This window comes from Argopecten irradians, chromosome 8 (assembly GCF_041381155.1).
Source record: "Argopecten irradians isolate NY chromosome 8, Ai_NY, whole genome shotgun sequence".
NCBI lineage: Eukaryota > Metazoa > Mollusca > Bivalvia > Pectinida > Pectinidae > Argopecten > Argopecten irradians.
The window spans coordinates 340,007-361,825 of record NC_091141.1 but is presented as its reverse complement, the minus strand read 5'-3'; the positions used below and the strand labels follow the sequence as shown (position 1 = coordinate 361,825).

Below are 21,819 nucleotides of genomic sequence, written 5' to 3'. Positions count from 1 at the left end.
ATTGTAACGGTCTTTGGAGTTAAAAAATTTTCATGGAGCTGCATTTATTATGTTAATCCGGAAACAAAGTTTACATAAACAAATTGGTTTGTTATTGATGACAAGAGAAATGTACACTTAACATGGAACTAGCAATTTAGCAAAAGGCACAACTAGATCATTGTCTGAACATTGTTATCAGAAAATTCCTGGTGAATTTTGAGTTTTCAAAGTCCGAAAATTCGAATGAAATCACTAGATTTGAAAACAAAACAAAATGAAAGCAAATAATTATGACCTTACAAAAATGGAAATACTACTTGTGTTTGACAATTCTAGTCCTGCAGGGAAATAAAATATTTGCCATATTTTAATATGGAAAAGGTATTCTTAGCAATTACTTGTCAGATTTAAGTACTACAGCATGTACTTCAAAAAGTGCTAATACCAAAACTTACCTCTTTGAACCACCAGTAGGAAACTTAATATTTTTCGAAACAATTGAAGTGAATTCATGATCCATGAATACAAGTATCAAGATTGGTATTGAAACATATTTACTTCAGTCAGTGAAATTCGATTTCATTATTTTAAAATCTTTACAATGAGCAAGGATTTTTTTATCCAAATTTACGGCAAACATTTGCTGAAATATAACACCTGTTCTGTTATTTGTCATTTTCTTAATATCTACAAAAGTCAAAATGTTTCTACTTTTACAACACAAACCCCCGGTGTAACGTGAATGGAAGTATTAAAATGTAAACTTTGATAGTGAGACTATTATATTCATTTCTGTGTGTTTTTATAGACATTTTGTAAACTCATAATCACTTGTCCAATTCCTTGCATTTTCTGATGATGAAATTTTGTAGAAAAACATGTTTGAGATTTTCATGAACTTTTATTCTCTAAGTGTTCCCCTGGACTATCTTCTGAAAGCTCAGCTAAATATCTTAACCAACACAGGCCAGCAAAAATTTCCAAAAGACAATGAACAAGAATTGTCAACTTGAAATTAAATGACTTCGCCAAAACCTTCACTGGCTCTTTTAATGTGCATTGAAAGACTAAATACCTGCCAAAACATACTTTTACAATGCTGTTGTCCCAGGGGTATAAATGTAAATTGAAAAACCCTGGAGTATCGAGCGTGGCGTTTTACATTGATACGCAATGTTTACATTGTAACATTTTGACAGCCGACTAATTTGATAATGCAATGTATTGCTAAAAATGTTCAAATAACAAATTTTAAAATGTCTTAAATTTTGTGTAAGGAAATATGTAACAGACATTTTTAAGGTCCTAGACGAAGTATCAAGCAACAAAAATTTTGAATTATATGACCCTGGGGGTCTTGAAAGTTTCCGTAGTTTTCGACTTTTCTCCAAAACTGCTGAAGCAATGATCAATGAAAATTTGCATAAACCTTCTAAGATCAAGTTAAGGTTACAAGTTGAATTAATATTTGGTACACACCCCCCAGGGGGGTTGGAAAAAGGGGTAAAATTTTTCAAAAATCTTCTTCATCTTGTCACAGATACATGGTAGAATTTGTAAAGGTTTTAGTGTTTTAGTCCGGAAATTATAGGAAAACAAATGGGTTGTATTTCCCCCCCTGGACGAAAGTTAATTATATATATTGGGATTCCAAAAACGGCCTTTAGCAAATTGGGCATTTAATCAGGAAATGAGTCAAATTTTACAGAAATTTTTTGGCCATTGAACGGAATTTTTCCTATTAACAAATTTTCTATGACTAACCCCCAGGGGCCTTAGGGGCGGGGTCAAAAGGGGTCAAATAGGCTAAAACTTCAAAAATCTTCTTCTGAAGTTCTGGAAATGGTAGAATCAAATACTTTTAATAAATAGAAAGGTCTTAAGGTCCTTTACAAAAATTGTGAATAATATGACCCTGGGGTCTCACGTTTCCCCCTGGGGAGGGGGTCAAGTTTACTATAGTTTATATAGGGAAAAAAAACATTTATGAGCATGTTTTGCTCAATTTTTCATTGGAAATGAGTCAAACTTGGTTAGAATTATTAGCCTGACATAGCATTTTAATATCATATCCATATTGGTCCAGGCCGACCCCCTGGGGCAGTGGGGCGGGCCCAAATTCATAGGCCCAAAAAGGTCAAATAGGCTAAAATTTCGAAAATATTCTTTTAAAATTCTGGCAATGGTATAAACAAATACATTTATAGATGAAAAGGTCTTAAAGTTTGTTTATAAAAATTGTCAATTATATGACCCTGGGGTCTCCTGTTTCCCCTTGGGGAGGGGGTCAAGTTTACTATAGTTTATATAGGAAAAACACATTTATGAGCATGTTTTTGCTCAATTTTCATTGGAAACGAGTCAAAAACTTGTTTAGAATTATTAGCCTGAGATAGCATTTAAATATCATATCCACATTGGTCCTGGCCGACCCCCTGGGGGCAGAGGGGCGGGGCAAAAAAAAAGGGTCAAATAGGCTAAAACTTCAAAAATCTTCTAAAATTCTGGATATAGTAGAATCAAATAATTATAGATGGAAAGGTCTTAAGATGTGTTTTATAAAAATTGTGAATTATATGACCTTGGGGTCTCATGTTACCCCCAGGGGAGGGGTCAAGTTTACTTTAATTTATATAGGAAAGACATATTTGTGAACATTATTTGCCCAATTTTCGTAGGAAATGAGTCATACTTGATTAGAATTATTAGCCGAAGATATAGCATTTTAACATCCATATCCGTCCTCAATGACCCCCTGGGGGACCAGAGGGGCAGGACCAAACAGGGTCAAAATGATTAAAATTTCAAAAAATACCTCTAAATTCACAGGTTTGATGGAAGCAAATACTCTTCATAGTCTAAAAAGTCAAATTTATAAATCACTGACCAACTTCAAGGCCCAGCATATAGTGTTTATATGCCTTTAATTTGTTTCATTATTTGTTTAATTATATATTCTAACTCAGGTGACCGTTAAGGCCCATGGGCCTCTTGTTTTAGTTCATCTGATATTACGGATATTTCGCATGCCTTTATTCAGTTTAATCTAGTTAATGCTACAATGTGAATATTTCGTAACACCATAATAATATACAAAGTTTTATTTCGCGGAGCTTCTAAAAATAATAAGAAAATACCGGCCAATCAACACTACCAATTACATAACATCAAACATATCTGTCTATATCGCTGTCTTACCTGGCTATATAACATGGTTTGATTGGCTGCATTTCAAGACAAATTGGTTTAGTGAATCACATATAGACAAACTGCACCTTTTAAATGTGGTGCAATGGCGCACAAGTCGGGTTAAAGGTCACTACATACACACGTACTGATTGTGAAAGTATAAGGTCTTACCTGGAATTTGGAATTTCCAAACGACTTGGATAGTAGGTGAGACCGAATCAATACAACATTAATTTTGTTCCCCCAAGGTCCAGGTGAGTTTTTTCTCTCTTATTAAGTTACCTTTCTCATACACACGTCATTCAGCAATAGTCACGAGATAATGCGAAGAACAATATCTGAAGCTACAGCCTAACAACAGTTACTACAGAGGACTCCACATAATCGAATAACGGTTATTCGAATATTTCGGTTATTTGCATAAAATTCTGCGGTCCCGATTTTTTCCTTCTTTATCTTTGTTTTTCAACTCCGTGTATTTGCATAGACTTTTACATGACCTCCGGTTATTTGAATAATATATTTGGGAAATTCTAAAAATAAAATCGAATATTTTTCAATGTTGCAATATATTTTTAGCGAAATTCCAGGGGTGTATAGATCGTAAGTGATCGGAACCCCTGGAGTATCGAGGATGTGTTTTACATTGATACAAGAGATAGTTACATGAACCATTTTGACAGCCGACTAATGTTATGAATGAAATGTTAATTTGCTACTTAAGATGTTCAAATTAACAACATGAAGTACAGTTATCCTATAAAAGTGTAAATATATGTAACGACATTTTTTTAGTTCATCTGTATTGCAGATATTTCGCATGCCTTTATTCAGTTTAATCTAGTTAATGCTACAATGTGAATATTTCGTAACACCATAATAATATACAAAGTTTTATTCGCGGAGCTTCTAAAAATAATAAGAAAATACCGGCCAAACAGAAGGATTGCTAGCTCCGTTAAAAGACAATAAACCTACGTGTAGCTAAAATTAACAAATTTTAACCTCAGACTACAAAGAAGGTCTTGAACCACTATAAATATTATCAACACTACCAATTACATAACATCAAACATAACTGTCTATATCGCTGTCTTACCTGGCTATATAACATGGTTGATTGGCGGCATTTCAAGACAAATTGGTTTTGTGAATCACATATAGACAAACTGCACCTTTTAAATATGTGCAATGGCGCACAAGTCGGGTTAAAGGTCACTACATACACACGTACTGATTGTGAAAGTATAAGGTCTTACCTGGAATTCGGAATTTCCAAACGACTTGGATAGTAGGTGAGACCGAATCAATACAACATTAATTTTGTTCCCCCAAGGTCCAGGTGAGTTTTTCTCTCTTATTAAGTTACCTTTCTCATACACACGTCATTCAGCAATAGTCACGAGATAATGCGAAGAACAATATCTGAAGCTACAGCCTAACAACAGTTACTATATGTTGTAGCGACAACAAAACTGACATACCGAAATATATACCACTACCGCGCTATTGAGTTAAATGTGCCTCAATTGGGCAAAAATGTTGACATATTTTTTCCTCGGTTATCAATAAAAAGCATAAAGTTGATGAATTAAGCTGTGAACAAATGGACAAACAAACATGTATGGTGCCTTATAACGTAGGTTACAACACGGAATTCATGCACTGTAGAATTCTTGTTTTTGACTAATGCATGTATACATGGAAACACTTTACTGCAGAAATCACTTTACAATGTAATGCAGTTGGTTTATAATTACGAATCATATACATAATAAAGTACCACGATGAAGAGAAACTATACTGTATAAATTATAATAATGTTTTATTTACTTTTTATGTCATTAGAATGGATTCTTCAACCTCTCGACCTTTATCAGGGAAACCGTGTACAGAACCAGGACACACGGAACTAGTAAGCGCCTGGTGTCAGAACTGCGAGACATTCGTCTGTATTCAGGGTATATTGTCTGATAAACACAAAGGACATATCTTCATTTCGCTGGATAAGATAGCTAAGAATCACGAAACGAAAATTGAGCAGAAGAAAGGAGAACTGCAGAAGATCGAGGATGAACTTGCTCTCATTCTAGCACACCAATTAGAAATAGAGTCCAAATTCAATGCTACTGTTCATGATCTGAACAACGAGATAGACAAACGAAGTCAGGCTCTACAATCAGAAATTGAATCTTGGAAGACGAAAGTGAAATCTTTGCTTCAGGAACGCGCCGAAAATAACAGGGCACTGATGACAAATCGACAGGATGCGATTAAAGAGGACCTAGACAAGCTGCGAGCTGCCATAGAGAAATGTAGTCCTGACAACTACTTGAAATCACTTGAACTGGCAGATGAAGCATTGCAGGTCAAACGTCACACATCGGTATACAGTCCTGCAAGTGTCATCTTAACAGAAGACGATCTTTCTAAACTAGACCTAGACAGGTTGTTAGGTCACGTTTCTGATGAAGAATCTTATGGATCGGACATCGTATCTGACATCAAATCAAATTCCTGTACTACTTCAGATGCGTTCAAGGAGGACGTATGTCCAGAAAGAATCTACGAAGAAGCGAAAGTCGCAGATGTTGAAATTCTGGAGCACTGTCAATTTCAGAGCTCCGATGTGCAAGGTGAAGAAAACAATTTTAAAATGGTTGCAAGCAGTGAGGGCGGTGTTTGGATAGCATGCACTGGGAAGAGGTGGGTCCGACATTATGACGAACAGGGCAATGTCAAGAAGCAGGTTCTCAGCAACTTTGATATCTATGATATATCCGTCAACAGCAAAAATGAACTTTTCGCGTCAGTTTGTAACCGCTGTAGGATAAAAAGGAAAGCCTTATTCAGTTGGAATACTATTATAAAGACAGAATCAAGAGTAACTTTCGGAATCACCATCACTTCTAAAGATGAAATACTAGTGTGTCTCCAAGGAATTGACTACGCCGAAGTGGCCAAATTCTCCTCCGACGGAAAATGCTACCTACAGACCATTCGCTGTGATCAGGACGACAAAGAAATTTTCCACAGACCAAGACAAGTTCTAGAGGTGAGACCTACAGGGGATGTGCTGGTGACTGATAATAAAACACTGGTAACCTTGGATACGTACGGCAAGGTTAAGAAAACCTGGAAAGGTGAGCTAGACAGTGACCCTGAAAAAGTGGATGTGGTGAAACGATTTCAGCCCCTCAGTATCGCAGTGACATCTGAAGGTGAACGATTTGTTTTGGACGAAGGTAACAAGCGCATTGTCGTGTTTGACAAAGAAGGAGACTTTTTCTGGAACTTGGACGATATTGTCATGTCAAATGAAATGAGCGGTGGTGTATTCGACATCAAAGACCAGTTCTGGGTCATTTGTGGAAATGGGGCAATCCACAAGGCAAAGTTGCGCTTCCATCGCAAAAAATAATCGGTTTACTATTATGTGCCCTTAAATCGCCGATCATACGAAAGTATACAGCTAGATCAACAACGATGAAGATAAGAAAATTTTACAAACAGATTTGAACAATCTCCAAAAGTGGTCCGATGATTGCCTTCAGAAATGTTATCCGAATAAATGCAAAGTTCTGCAGGTAAAGGGATCACCGAATACCGTCTCGCAAGCCAAACTGGAGAAGTGGTACCTGGAAAAAATCATTAACAAGAAAAAATTAGGAGTAACGTTGGACGCCAACTTGGATTTACGAACACAAATTCAAAATTCAATAAATAAAGCCAATTCAGTACTTGGGATGATCAGAAGGTCATTTACTTTCTTGGACGAATAGATATTTAAAACAGCTATTTAAGGCACTCGTAAGACCACATTTAGAGCCAGTGCAGCCAGTGCGTGGAGTCCATACAAACTTAAGGGTATTCGGATGTTTGGTACAGAATGTAGAGCGAAGAGCTACTAAGCAACTACCTGGATTCAAAGAGCTCTCCTATGAAGAACCCTGTACAAAATTAAAAGTACCAACAATTAAGCATAGAAGAACTAGAGGGGATTTAATCAATGTTTTTTAATTGTGGAGAAAATGTTTCGACGACAACGTCACCTCCAATCCATCTGTCTACGATACTAATGAAAGAACACGGGACATAATTACAAGTTGCACAAACAACGATATAACTCAAAACTCTGGAAAAACTCCTTTTAGAGAGGTTGATATCTGGAACGGTTTGCCAGATTCCGTCGTGAGTGCAGAAATAACGATAGAATTTGAAATTCTGCTAGACAACCATCTAAGGGACAACATGTATAATGATTACTGATAACTGTATCTTAATTTCACTTGACCATTGTTATTACATTGTTATACAATCTAGTGTAATATAGCTTATGACATCCAAGGTACATTTGGAAATTGGCAGAGATGATAAGGTTGTTTTTTGTATGGTGGCGGATGACAATATCATAATATTTATTGTCATTTTGGCGGATATTCCGCTCACCTTTGCATATTTACTTTTATGTAAAATTGGTCTTTTATGTCTGATGTAAGATTGTTAAATGATAATTTGGATGTATATGTTTTTAAAAGAAAATTTTAATAAATGCGGCCACTTTAATAAAGAAGTGAGCCAATGATCGCCACTCAATTCACTGTTTGTTGTTCTATGGTATACCAATCCGAGTATTCAATATGCAAACAGAGCTTCACAGCATGGAGAGTTTTTACGCTTGTAACCAGTTTAAACTGACAATATATATGTATTATAATATTTGTCACATTATACAGACATTTTGTAAGAGGGGTGGCACATGACGACTGGAAAAGCAATTTCTGTACATGTAATTTTGCAGGATGGCAAAATAAATTGAAGTTTGTAATAACAAACGTATTTTTGTAAACTGCATACCAGTTATACATATATAATTAACTAGTTTGAATTTTCGCGCTCTCTGCATGCCATATATGGTATCAACATCCGGGTCATAAGTTAAAGGTCAATTTTCATTGGTCAATACCACAGACATCATGTCACAAGAAGAAAAAATTTTCAACGATCGCCATCTTTGTTTGACACTCAACATTGTATCACATTTGATTTCATCGTATTGTGCTTACCCTCCCTCTCCTCCCTATTTGATGTCTCATTTGTTTTTTGTTTAAGCGTATATATTGGTTTCAAATAGGCAGATATTCTGCTCATTCTTTCATATTACTTTTTGAAAACATTGTGGTTTTTTATGTCAGAAGGAAGATGGCGGATATTCCGCTCACCTTTGCATATTTACTTTTATGTAAAATTGGTCTTTTATGTCTGATGTAAGATTGTTAAATGATAATTTGGATGTATATGTTTTTAAAAGAAAATTTTAATAAATGCGGCCACTTTAATAAAGAAGTGAGCCAATGATCGCCACTCAATTCACTGTTTGTTGTTCTATGGTATACCAATCCGAGTATTCAATATGCAAACAGAGCTTCACAGCATGGAGAGTTTTTACGCTTGTAACCAGTTTAAACTGACAATATATATGTATTATAATATTTGTCACATTATACAGACATTTTGTAAGAGGGGTGGCACATGACGACTGGAAAAGCAATTTCTGTACATGTAATTTTGCAGGATGGCAAAAAGGTTGTTTTTTGTATATGTCAACGAAATAGTGGTGTGTAAATTATGTGGACAACAAGGCAGTAATGTAATAGTTCAATTCTTAATTCAATGTTGCAAGCTTTTCGAAACTAGAGATAAATTACTCGATAATGTCATCAACATACTTGGTACAACGAACTATATTACATTCTCAGACCTGGACGAAACAAGTATGGCAAAAGTAATATTTGGCAGTAGACAATATCTTGATATTGAAGATAATGTTTGGGAACAGTTCATGCTCATGAACAGTGACAGCATTGCAGCTATGACAAAGCTATTATATGAGAGACTGTAATGTAAATTACATATCCTGGTAAATTATATGGCCATCGTGCCATCAGTGTCTAGTAATCAGTGACGATAATTATTTTGTATATAATGTTCTTTTTTCTAACTCATTATTATGAACTATTTTTGTAATCTTCATACCCATGGAGCACAGGGCCTCGTTACTATTGATGATATATATAAGATAGGTCACGTCTATTTACATACATTACGTGACCTATCTTATATATATCATCAATAGTAACGAGGCCCTGTGCATGGAGGAAACAAAGATATCTATCTATCTATCTATCTTATGACATGGACATAGAGGCTATTAGCCTACGTATATCATTTTTCAATTAAAATTGAATTAAATGTACAGCCTGAAAATAAATAGTTCAATCAAGGCAAATTCATCTGATTTTGTTAAATGCTAAATTCCTGAACGTATAGATACATGTATATACTGAGCGCCGATGAAAAAAACAACTTTTTAAAGTTACTAAATCATTAGATTTACATAGATTTCTTAGGGTTTTTGACTTCCATCAAACGTTCTTATACCTGAAATTAGAAAGTTTTCAAAATTACAACATTTAATTTGAACTATTGGCAATGTTTATCAACGTTAAAATATCGCCAAACACAACAAGAAATCGTATCTGTCGGCATTGACTGTTTACAACGGAAAGAACCGAGTGCATCATCGAGTTCGAAATCGGGGTCGCTGAAAATTATAATAACACCACTAAGAGGCAACTTATATTTTATCGGGTTACATTGGCCTGATTAAGCGTAATAGCTGATACATTTACAGCGTATGTCAGTGGCGTAGGAAGATGAAACGTAATTGGGGGGGGGGGGGGGGGGTTTAAAGGTCCTCAATATTTGGAACCCCCCCTTCTCGCCCCGCACCCACAGGAGGAGATTAATTCTTTAATTCAACCCACAGGAGTTTGACGTTCTGTCAATAATACATAGTATAAATATATAAAAAATATCCCTATATACTATATAAAAACACTAGGGTTAGGGTTAGGGTTAGTGTTTTTATATAGTATATAGGGGTATTTTTATATATATATATACTATATATTATTGACAGAACGTCAAACTCCTGTGATTCAACACACAACCATATATACTTTATAAACGTTTTTCATATATATATAGAATCCTTGTATACATTTATAGACAGTGGCGTCGATAAAAGGAAATTAATGAAAACGCAAATTGCCATGCGAGCATCGAAGATGCGATATTTTGGTGTTCGGGGGCCGAGAGTCTCCTACGAGAAAAAAAAAATATTACGATTTAAAATGACTAAGTTGAGTTTAACGATGCATTTTGATTTTGGTGGGTCCGGGGGTCTCCATCGGAAAAAATATTACGATTTAGAATTTTACGATGCATTTTGACACAGGAGTTTGACGTTCTGTCAATAATATATAGTATAATATATATAAAAAATACCCCTATATACTATATAAAAACACTAACCCTAACCCTAACCATAAGCCTAGTGTTTTTATATAGTATATAGGGATATTTTTTATATATTTTATACTATGTATTATTGACAGAACGTCAAAAACTCATGTGATTTTGATGAATGTGGGAGCGCCCGAAGGCGTGAGATTTTGGTGTTTGAAGGGGTCCGGATAAAAAAATTACGATTTAGAATTGCTGTGATGAGTTTTACGATGTATATTAATGATTTTAAAGCGTTCTTAACATGATACTTTTTTTTAAAGTTACCTGCATTTAGAAATGATAATTGTGAATGGCGTCATATATATATGCAACTCTGCTCGATCTGAACATACCGGCTTCACACCATCGGCACATTGTTGTTTAACACAAAATAATAATGAATTAATTGTCGTCTTGCTAAGCCATATAAACAAATGAATCTTTAAAGAGACATTTTTTTAAATAGTATGTAGAATCCCTTGATTGACAAAAAAAATGAGTAAAAAAACTTTCTGACGCGTACACGTAAAAAATAAGCTCGAAAGATGCCGAATCATTCCGAACTCTTCCGAACATCTTCGCGACAATCTCGAAGTAACACGAGAGTTGTGAAAAAAATGTTAACAATTTTTCATAAACAAAACATGTGGTCGACCTCAGCTGACCGGATCTACAAAGAAAATAATGCTCACACATTACAATATTTGATACACACAATATTTTACGGCAATGTGTGAATTGGATGTTTCAAATACTCGTTCTGTGGACATCTACCAGCATGATCTGTTCATATTAGCCAGAAGGAAAACGTAAACAGACACATAAGCGCTTACGCTAGTTACCTGGCTCACCACGTGCAGGTCATGTCGAACGTCAGTCACGTGACACGATTCGGAAACCGACAAAACCCGAAGTCACTGAACATGGCGGTGATTGAATGAGCTCTATTCAAAACCAGGAATATATGATCCATAGATTTCGGCTCTCTTATAGGCAATCTGATTAAAATACAGATCCTTATAACCACTCCGTTCAATAGAGGACCTGACAGCACCCCATAAGGGGGTCATGTTCGGATAATCTTTTACCACGTGTACTTCAAATGAAATACATTTTCTACACATTGCTACGTCATTTGATAACGCCATTTCGTCCCAGTATACATAAGCATTTAGCTTTGTTGGCTTTTTGGGCGAGATGACTTTGTCTACAAAAATAGTTCGAACAGCTTTTTCAAACTACATGTATTTCGTCCCCAGTCAAGATTCTGGCAGTGCAAATTCCATTGGCCATTTGCAAAGGTCATCGTGAAGTGACTCCTAATGAGATGTTGTCAGATCCTTTTATCAAACGTAGCGATAATAAGGATATGTATTTTAATCAGATTGGCTTATAGGCCGACATACATGTATGCTTTTCCAATTAAGGGGAACTACATTTTTTGTAAATTATCAAATGTTTAAGTGATATATCGTAACGGTGAAATTAGCATGCAATATAACTTCAATAGTAACAGGAAATTTCGTGTTTGGAGAAGACGGTCCTGGCCCCGAGAACGCTACGTCGATTCGTGCGTCAACGAATGTGACAGGTGGCATGAGGTGATGGTAGCGTGATGGTTTGGGGACAACCTGAAGGACATCGGGCATTACACATGATACACTTTTGTGATTTATCTCCCCTCGGTCGCTCCGGTTGGGTTTGGGGAGGGATTTCATTCGATCGCAGAACGCCTCTGGTGGTTATGGATGGTAATCTGACGGCGCGACGTTATACCGCATTAGTCCTAAAAACTACCGTGGTACCGTTCTTTTGTAATCATCCTGCCGTCGACGTTCTGCAGCAACATAATGCCCGTGCGCACTCAGCGAGGTTGACAACAGACTTTCATATGGTGGCTGATTACGGCCATCTCGTGTTGTTGTGTTGTCGCCTTGTCGTGTTGTCGCCTTGTCGAGTTGTCGCGGTCTCAAACTGCGACAACCCGAGATTTAACAGTTAAAATGTCGACTTGTCGCGTTTTTGAACCGCGACAAGTCGACAACACGACAAGTCGACAACACGACAAGTCGACATTTCAAACACGCTAATTAGCGCGTACAGAATCTCGTGTTGTCGCGGTAAAATGTCGACTTGTCGTGTTGTCGAGTTGTCGGACTTGTCGTGTTGTCGAGTTGTCGACTTGTCGCCTTCCTGTTACACATGCGCAAATCATATGAAATAGCCACTATCTTTGAATATAGAAAACTGAAGTCAGTGCTTGTGAATATTTGGTGTGTTTGTAATATATTCGATGTACAAAATTGTTTAAAAATCATATTTTCCCCATTGTTAACTCTTTTGAAAAGTATTATACTTAACGGAAATTATAATATTAAATTAAATAAATATTAACAAAACAAAGGATGTTGTCAGAACACAGAACAAAAATGTTTGTATAATGAACAGTGACAGAGACGACAAATGTATATCAACTTAATATTGTAAAATATCCTTTTAAAATATTTGTGTTATCAATCGGTTAAGACTTATTATTCAATTTGAAGAATTGAAGAGAACACGGCTGATAAGACGAAATATTATCTATTATTACTAATTACTGTAATAGGTTATGTGTGTAGTACATCAAACAATAACCTTGATTAAGATCTAATAAAGAATTTGATGTAAAACGATTAGAAAAAAAAATCATAAAAACTTTCATTTAGTCCAAAGCGTTATAGAACAGATAAGGTGTTGTGTCCCATCTTTCTGGTAATTAGTTCATGTATTTTGATCATCAGCATGCATTACAATGTACATAATGTAAGTATTTTTTATAGAATTTATATATTGTACAGTTAAACAGTAAGATTTACCCTGGAAAGTTTGAATGTGTAACTCGACTGCAGTAATTCATACAATAGTATACAAATGCTGGAGCATAGATACTTCCAGGGGATATCAATTTAATGGAACTCTGCATGCAAAAGAAAAATACACAATTAGTATTTCTGGGTCTAGAAATTCCTAATACACAAAACATGTGTTCATTTTACGAAGTGAATATCATAATTATATAATAATAATCTTTCTCAAAGCGATCAATTTGTGGTTAAGAGAGGCTTGGCTAATTATGATACATTCAAGTGTAATTGACCTGTGTTAATATGCTAAAGAAAGATGGAGTATAATTCAAGTAGAGCGGGGCTGCAATTGTTGAATCAGGTATACAGCCTTGACATTTATATTCGACTATATACACAAAGATGGGTGGAGTTTTGCAAAGTAACATTTACCATTTACCATGATATTTTCAGCAATGTTTCCATGGTAACGGAAAAAATGCTGGTTTTATAAATACATATGATAGAACTTACCACCACATTATAATCAATGTATTTAGTCAGAGAAGATCTTTCAACCACAATGTAATTACATATGATAGGAGAACTTACTACCACATTATAATCAATGTATTTAGTCAGAGAAGATCAACCACAATGTAATTACATATGATAGGAGAACTTACCACCACATTATAATCAATGTATTTAGTCAGAGAAGATCAACCACAATGTAATTACATATGATAGAACTTACCACCACATTATAATCAATGTATTTAGTCAGAGAAGATCAACCACAATGTAATTACATATGATAGAACTTACCACCACATTATAATCAATGTATTTAGTCAGAGAAGATCAACCACAATGTAATTACATATGATAGGAGAACTTACCACCACATTATAATCAATGTATTTAGTCAGAAGATCAACCACAATGTAATTACATATGATAGAACTTACCACCACATTATAATCAATGTATTTAGTCAGAGAAGATCAACCACAATGTAATACATATGATAGAACTTACCACCACATATAATCAATTATTTATATGAGAAAGATCAACACAATGTAATACATATGATAAGACACTTACCACCACATTATAATCAATGTATTTAGTCAGAGAAGATCTTTCAACCACAATGTAATTACATATGATAGGAGAACTTACCACCACATTATAATCAATGTATTCAGTCAGAGAAGATCAACCACAATGTAATTACATATGATAGGAGAACTTACCACCACATTATAATCAATGTATTTAGTGAGAGAAGATCAACCACAATGTAATTACATATGATAGAACTTACCACCACATTATAATCAATGTATTTAGTCAGAGAAGATCAACCACAATATAATTACATATGATAGAAGAACTTACCACCACATTATAATCAATGTATTCAGTGAGAGAAGATCAACCACAATGTAATTACATATGATAGGAGAACTTACCACCACATTATAATCAATGTATTCAGTGAGAGAAGATCAACCACAATATAATTACATATGATAGAACTTACCACCACATTATAATCAATGTATTTAGTGAGAGAAGATCAACCACAATGTAATTACATATGATAGAAGAACTTACCACCACATTATAATCAATGTATTCAGTGAGAGAAGATCAACCACAATGTAATTACATATGATAGGAGAACTTACCACCACATTATAATCAATGTATTTAGTCAGAGAAGATCAACCACAATGTAATTACATATGATAGAACTTACCACCACATTATAATCAATGTATTTAGTCAGAGAAGATCTTTCAACAACAATGTAATTACATATGATAGAACTTACCACCACATTATAATCAATGTATTTAGTCAGAGAAGATCAACCACAATGTAATTACATATGATAGAACTTACCACCACATTATAATCAATGTATTTAGTCAGACAAGATCAACCACAATGTAATTACATATGATAGGAGAACTTACCACCACATTATAATCAATGTATTTAGTCAGAGAAGATCAACCACAATGTAATTACATATGATAGAACTTACCACCACATTATAATCAATGTATTTAGTGAGAGAAGATCAACCACAATGTAATTACATATGATAGAACTTACCACCACATTATAATCAATGTATTTAGTCAGACAAGATCAACCACAATGTAATTACATATGATAGGAGAACTTACCACCACATTATAATCAATGTATTTAGTCAGAGAAGATCAACCACAATGTAATTACATATGATAGAAGAACTTACCACCACATTATAAATACTCATTCCTACAAATCTAGAGTCATTCACTTGTTTCAGCTTGACGCTCCTCGTCTCATAGGCCAGGAATATACCAAACAGTAGCAGAATTCCTTTGTAGCCGTATATCACACCTGTTAACAAACACATGTACAGGTATCAATTCTCATGTCACAACATTATACAATATCTACAATGATGTCCAGTGTATTAATGGAACATTTGCATTAACTCTGCTGGAACACCACAGCTATCGGGGAACAGCCTAGTTGACTTTTGTTGATATTAGAACATTAATTGAAGAAGGGCTTGGACTTGTGGGGGGGGGGGGGGGGGGGGGGGGGTTAGTTCCATAATTTGTACATAAGGATGCTACCATTGCATTATGAGTGCTCTCCCATGCTTAGAGAAGTCGTTTCTATGGAAAAAGCGAAATAAATTTACCTCTTTGACCCCGCCCCCACAGGCCCCCGAGGGGTCTGTCCCATCATTTGCACAATTTTGAATCCCCACCCTATAAGGATGCTACCAATGCAATATGAGCGTAATCCCATGTTTAGTTGCAAACAAGAAGTCGTTTATATTGAAATAGTAAAATTGACCCCTTTTGAGCCCACCCCTCAGGCACCCGGAGGGTCAGCCACATCATTTGTACAATTTTGAATCCCCACTCTATAAGGGATCTACCAATGCATTATGAGTGCTAGCTACCATTGCATTATGAGTGCTATCCCATGCTTAGTTTCAGAGAAGAAGTCATTTATATGGAAATAGCCAAATTAACCCCTTTTGACCCCACCCCTCAGGCCCCCGGAGAGTCAGCCACATCATTTGTACAATTTTGAATCCCCACTCTATAAGGATATAGATATCTTAGCCCAATGAGATATTGTCTCCCCTAAGCCCAATGGGATATTGTCTCCCCTTAGCCCAATGAGATATTGTCTCCCCTTAGCCCAATGAGATATTGTCTCCCCTTAGCCCAATGGGATATTGTCTCCCCTTAGCCCAATGGGATATTGTCTCCCCTTAGCCCAATTGTCCCAATGGATATTGTCTCCCCTTAGCCCAATGGGATATTGTCTCCCCTTAGCCCAATGGGATATTGTCTCCCCTTAGCCCAATGAGATATTGTCTCCTCTTAGCCCAATGAGATATTGTCTCCCCTTAGCCCAATGAGATATTGTCTCCCCTTAGCCCAATGGGATATTGTCTCCTCTTAGCCCAATGAGATTTTTTTTGTACACAGTATTGAAAGTTCAAGAAATTGAACAAGACCTAAAGTAGAGTGGAATGTCGTACCTACCTAGCCAGATTGAGATATTTTTTGAAGTACAGTGTTCTAACTCTGGTTGTAGTTTGATGTCTTCATCTGTATCAACAGGATCTTCTTTCTCAAATATTTCAACTTCTCTGTACAGTGGGTCCAGCACCTGCCATGTGGTCAATACCGCTATATCTACGGTCAGTATAACACTGAGGACAGTAAACAGTTCACATCACCTCACCACCTGTTAACAGAGACAAGAGGCATAAAGGGCCTGTAATACAGCTACATCTATGGTCAGTATAACACTGAGGACAGTAAACAGTTCACACCGCCTCACCACCTGTTAACAGAGACAAGAGGCATAAAGGGCCTGTAATACAGCTACATCTATGGTCAGTATAACACTGAGGACAGTAAACTGTTCACACCACCTCACCACCTGTTAACAGAGACAAGAGGCATAAAGGGCCTTTAATACAGCTATATCTATGGTCAGTATAACACTGAGGACAGTAAACAGTTCACACCACCTCACCACCTGTTAACAGAGACAAGAGGCACAAAGGGGCTGTAATACAGCTATATATATGGTCAGTATAACACTGAGGACAGTAAACAGTTCACACCACCTCACCACCTGTTAACAGAGACAAGAGGCACAAAGGGCCTGTAATACAGCTATATCTATGGTCAGTATAACACTGAGGACAGTAAACAGTTCACACCACCTCACCACCTGTTAACAGAGACAAGAGGCACAAAGGGCCTGTAATACAGCTACATCTATGGTCAGTATAACACTGAGGACAGTAAACAGTTCACACCGCCTCACCACCTGTTAACAGAGACAAGAGGCACAAAGGGCCTGTAATACAGCTACATCTATGGTCAGTATAACACTGAGGACAGTAAACAGTTCACACCGCCTCACCACCTGTTAACAGAGACAAGAGGCACAAAGGGCCTGTAATACAGCTACATCTATGGTCAGTATAACACTGAGGACAGTAAACAGTTCACACCACCTCACCACCTGTTAACAGAGACAAGAGGCACAAAGGGCCTGTAATACAGCTACATCTATGGTCAGTATAACACTGAGGACAGTAAACAGTTTACACCACCTCACCACCTGTTAACAGAGACAAGAGGCACAAAGGGCCTGTAATACAGCTACATCTATGGTCAGTATAACACTGAGGACAGTAAACAGTTCACACCACCTCACCACCTGTTAACAGAGACAAGAGGCACAAAGGGCCTGTAATACAGCTACATCTATGGTCAGTATAACACTGAGGACAGTAAACAGTTCACACCACCTCACCACCTGTTAACAGAGACAAGAGGCACAAAGGGCCTGTAATACAGCTATATCTATGGTCAGTATAACACTGAGGACAGTAAACAGTTCACACCGCCTCACCACCTGTTAACAGAGACAAGAGGCACAAAGGGCCTGTAATACAGCTATATCTATGGTCAGTATAACACTGAGGACAGTAAACAGTTCACACCGCCTCACCACCTGTTAACAGAGACAAGAGGCACAAAGGGCCTGTAATACAGCTATATCTATGGTCAGTATAACACTGAGGACAGTAAACAGTTCACACCACCTCACCACCTGTTAACAGAGACAAGAGGCACAAAGGGCCTGTAATACAGCTACATCTATGGTCAGTATAACACTGAGGACAGTAAACAGTTCACACCACCTCACCACCTGTTAAACAGAGACAAGAGGCACAAAGGGCCTGTAATACAGCTACATCTATGGTCAGTATAACACTGAGGACAGTAAACAGTTCACACCACCTCACCACCTGTTAACAGAGACAAGAGGCACAAAGGGGCTGTAATACAGCTATATCTATGGTCAGTATAAAACTGAGGACAGTAAACAGTTCACACCGCCTCACCACCTGTTAACAGAGACAAGAGGCACAAAGGGCCTGTAATACAGCTACATCTATGGTCAGTATAACACTGAGGACAGTAAACAGTTCACACCGCCTCACCACCTGTTAACAGAGACAAGAGGCACAAAGGGCCTGTAATACAGCTACATCTATGGTCAGTATAACACTGAGGACAGTAAACAGTTCACACCGCCTCACCACCTGTTAACAGAGACAAGAGGTACAAAGGGCCTGTAATACAGCTATATCTTTGGTCAGTATAACACTGAGGACAGTAAACAGTTCACACCGCCTCACCACCTGTTAACAGAGACAAGAGGCACAAAGGGCCTGTAATACAGCTATATCTATGGTCAGTATAACACTGAGGACAGTAAACAGTTCACACCGCCTCACCACCTGTTAACAGAGACAAGAGGCACAAAGGGCCTGTAATACAGCTATATCTATGGTCAGTATAACACTGAGGACAGTAAACAGTTCACACCGCCTCACCACCTGTTAACAGAGACAAGAGGCACAAAGGGCCTGTAATACAGCTACATCTATGGTCAGTATAACACTGAGGACAGTAAACAGTTCACACCACCACACCACCTGTTAACAGAGACAAGAGGCACAAAGGGCCTGTAATACAGCTATATCTATGGTCAGTATAACACTGAGGACAGTAAACAGTTCACACCACCTCACCACCTGTTAACAGAGACAAGAGGCACAAAGGGCCTGTAATACAGCTATATCTATGGTCAGTATAACACTGAGGACAGTAAACAGTTCACACCGCCTCACCACCTGTTAACAGAGACAAGAGGCACAAAGGGCCTGTAATACAGCTACATCTATGGTCAGTATAACACTGAGGACAGTAAACAGTTCACACCACCTCACCACCTCAGTGTTAACAGAGACAAGAGGCACAAAGGGCCTGTAATACAGCTACATCTATGGTCAGTATAACACTGAGGACAGTAAACAGTTCACACCACCTCACCACCTGTTAACAGAGACAAGAGGCACAAAGGGCCTGTAATACAGCTACATCTATGGTCAGTATAACACTGAGGACAGTAAACAGTTCACACCGCCTCACCACCTGTTAACAGAGACAAGAGGCACAAAGGGCCTGTAATACAGCTACATCTATGGTCAGTATAACACTGAGGACAGTAAACAGTTCACATCGCCTAACAACCTGTTAACAAAGACAAAAGGCAAAAGGGCCTGTAATACAGCTATATCTATGGTCAGTATAACACTGAGGACAGTAAACAGTTCACACCACCTCACCACCTGTTAACAGAGACAAGAGGCACAAAGGGCCTGTAATACAGCTATATCTATGGTCAGTATAACACTGAGGACAGTAAACAGTTCACACCGCCTCACCACCTGTTAACAGAGACAAGAGGCACAAAGGGGCTGTAATACAGCTACATCTATGGTCAGTATAACACTGAGGACAGTAAACAGTTCACACCACACCTCACCACCTGTTAACAGAGACAAGAGGCACAAAGGGCCTGTAATACAGCTACATCTATGGTCAGTATAACACTGAGGACAGTAAACAGTTCACACCACCTCACCACCTGTTAACAGAGACAAGAGGCACAAAGGGCCTGTAATACAGCTACATCTATGGTCAGTATAACACTGAGGACAGTAAACAGTTCACACCACCTCACCACCTGTTAACAGAGACAAGAGGCACAAAGGGCCAGTAATACAGCTATATCTATGGTCAGTATAACACTGAGGACAGTAAACAGTTCACACCACCTCACCACCTGTTAACAGAGACAAGAGGCACAAAGGGCCTGTAATACAGCTACATCTATGGTCAGTATAACACTGAGGACAGTAAACAGTTCACACCACCTCACCACCTGTTAACAGAGACAAGAGGCACAAAGGGCCTGTAATACAGCTATATCTATGGTCAGTATAACACTGAGGACAGTAAACAGTTCACACCGCCTCACCACCTGTTAACAGAGACAAGAGGCACAAAGGGCCTGTAATACAGCTATATCTATGGTCAGTATAACACTGAGGACAGTAAACAGTTCACATCGCCTCACCACCTGTTAACAGAGACAAGAGGCACAAAGGGCCTGTAATACAGCTACATCTATGGTCAGTATAACACTGAGGACAGTAAACAGTTCACACCACCTCACCACCTGTTAACAGAGACAAGAGGCACAAAGGGCCTGTAATACAGCTACATCTATGGTCAGTATAACACTGAGGACAGTAAACAGTTCACACCGCCTCACCACCTGTTAACAGAGACAAGAGGCACAAAGGGCCTGTAATACAGCTACATCTATGGTCAGTATAACACTGAGGACAGTAAACAGTTCACAACGCCTCACCACCTGTTAACAGAGACAAGAGGCACAAAGGGCCTGTAATACAGCTATATCTATGGTCAGTATAACACTGAGGACAGTAAACAGTTCACACCACCTCACCACCTGTTAACAGAGAGGCACAAAGGGCCTGTAATACAGCTACATCTATGGTCAGTATAACACTGAGGACAGTAAACAGTTCACACCGCCTCACCACCTGTTAACAGAGACAAGAGGCACAAAGGGCCTGTAATACAGCTACATCTATGGTCAGTATAACACTGAGGACAGTAAACAGTTCACACCGCCTCACCACCTGTTAACAGAGACAAGAGGCACAAAGGGCCTGTAATACAGCTATATCTATGGTCAGTATAACACTGAGGACAGTAAACAGTTCACACCACCTCACCACCTGTTTACAGAGACAAGAGGCACAAAGGGCCTGTAATACAGCTATATCTATGGTCAGTATAACACTGAGGACAGTAAACAGTTCACACCACCTCACCACCTGTTAACAGAGACAAGAGGCACAAAGGGCCTGTAATACAGCTACATCTATGGTCAGTATAACACTGAGGACAGTAAACAGTTCACACCACCTCACCACCTGTTAACAGAGACAAGAGGCACAAAGGGCCTG

At 37.7% G+C, this 21,819-nt stretch overlaps 2 protein-coding genes and 1 long non-coding RNA gene across 5 annotated transcripts in view; 1 reads left to right on the top strand and 2 right to left on the bottom strand.

The window, feature by feature from the left end:
- LOC138329042 (TBC1 domain family member 7-like) overlaps nucleotides 1-4,450 on the bottom strand; it is a 60,113-nt gene extending 55,663 nt beyond the window's left edge. Inside the window, exon 1 of the mRNA XM_069275749.1 lies at nucleotides 4,431-4,450. The gene's annotated coding sequence lies outside the window, so the exon portion shown is untranslated. The remainder of the gene's footprint in view (nucleotides 1-4,430) is intronic.
- On the top strand, nucleotides 4,366-9,209 carry LOC138329041 (uncharacterized). 3 transcript variants are annotated; one of them, XR_011209399.1, is made up of 3 exons: nucleotides 4,366-4,513; nucleotides 5,020-7,549; nucleotides 8,758-9,209. XR_011209399.1 is itself a non-coding variant. In XM_069275745.1 (2 exons), the coding sequence occupies exon 2, from the start codon at nucleotides 5,021-5,023 to the stop codon at nucleotides 6,590-6,592; it is 1,572 nt and encodes a 523-aa protein (XP_069131846.1). In that variant the 5' UTR covers nucleotides 4,366-4,513; nucleotide 5,020; the 3' UTR covers nucleotides 6,593-7,767. The 3 variants fall into 3 exon arrangements, 1 of the variants encoding a protein (XP_069131846.1); XR_011209398.1 differs by having other exon boundaries at nucleotides 5,020-7,552; XM_069275745.1 differs by lacking the exon at nucleotides 8,758-9,209 and having other exon boundaries at nucleotides 5,020-7,767.
- Nucleotides 9,210-14,717: 5,508 nt separating this feature from the next.
- On the bottom strand, nucleotides 14,718-17,665 carry LOC138329040 (uncharacterized). Its single transcript, XR_011209397.1, has 2 exons — nucleotides 16,928-17,665; nucleotides 14,718-15,755 (listed from the first exon to the last, which is right to left on the bottom strand). It is a non-coding gene; the product is annotated as an uncharacterized lncRNA (long non-coding RNA).
- Nucleotides 17,666-21,819: the final 4,154 nt, after the last annotated feature.

What these genes read in the sequence shown, in the direction of transcription:
- LOC138329041 (XM_069275745.1), top strand. Translation starts at nt 5,021, where the DNA reads ATGGATTCTTCAACCTCTCGACCTTTATCAGGGAAACCGTGTACAGAA.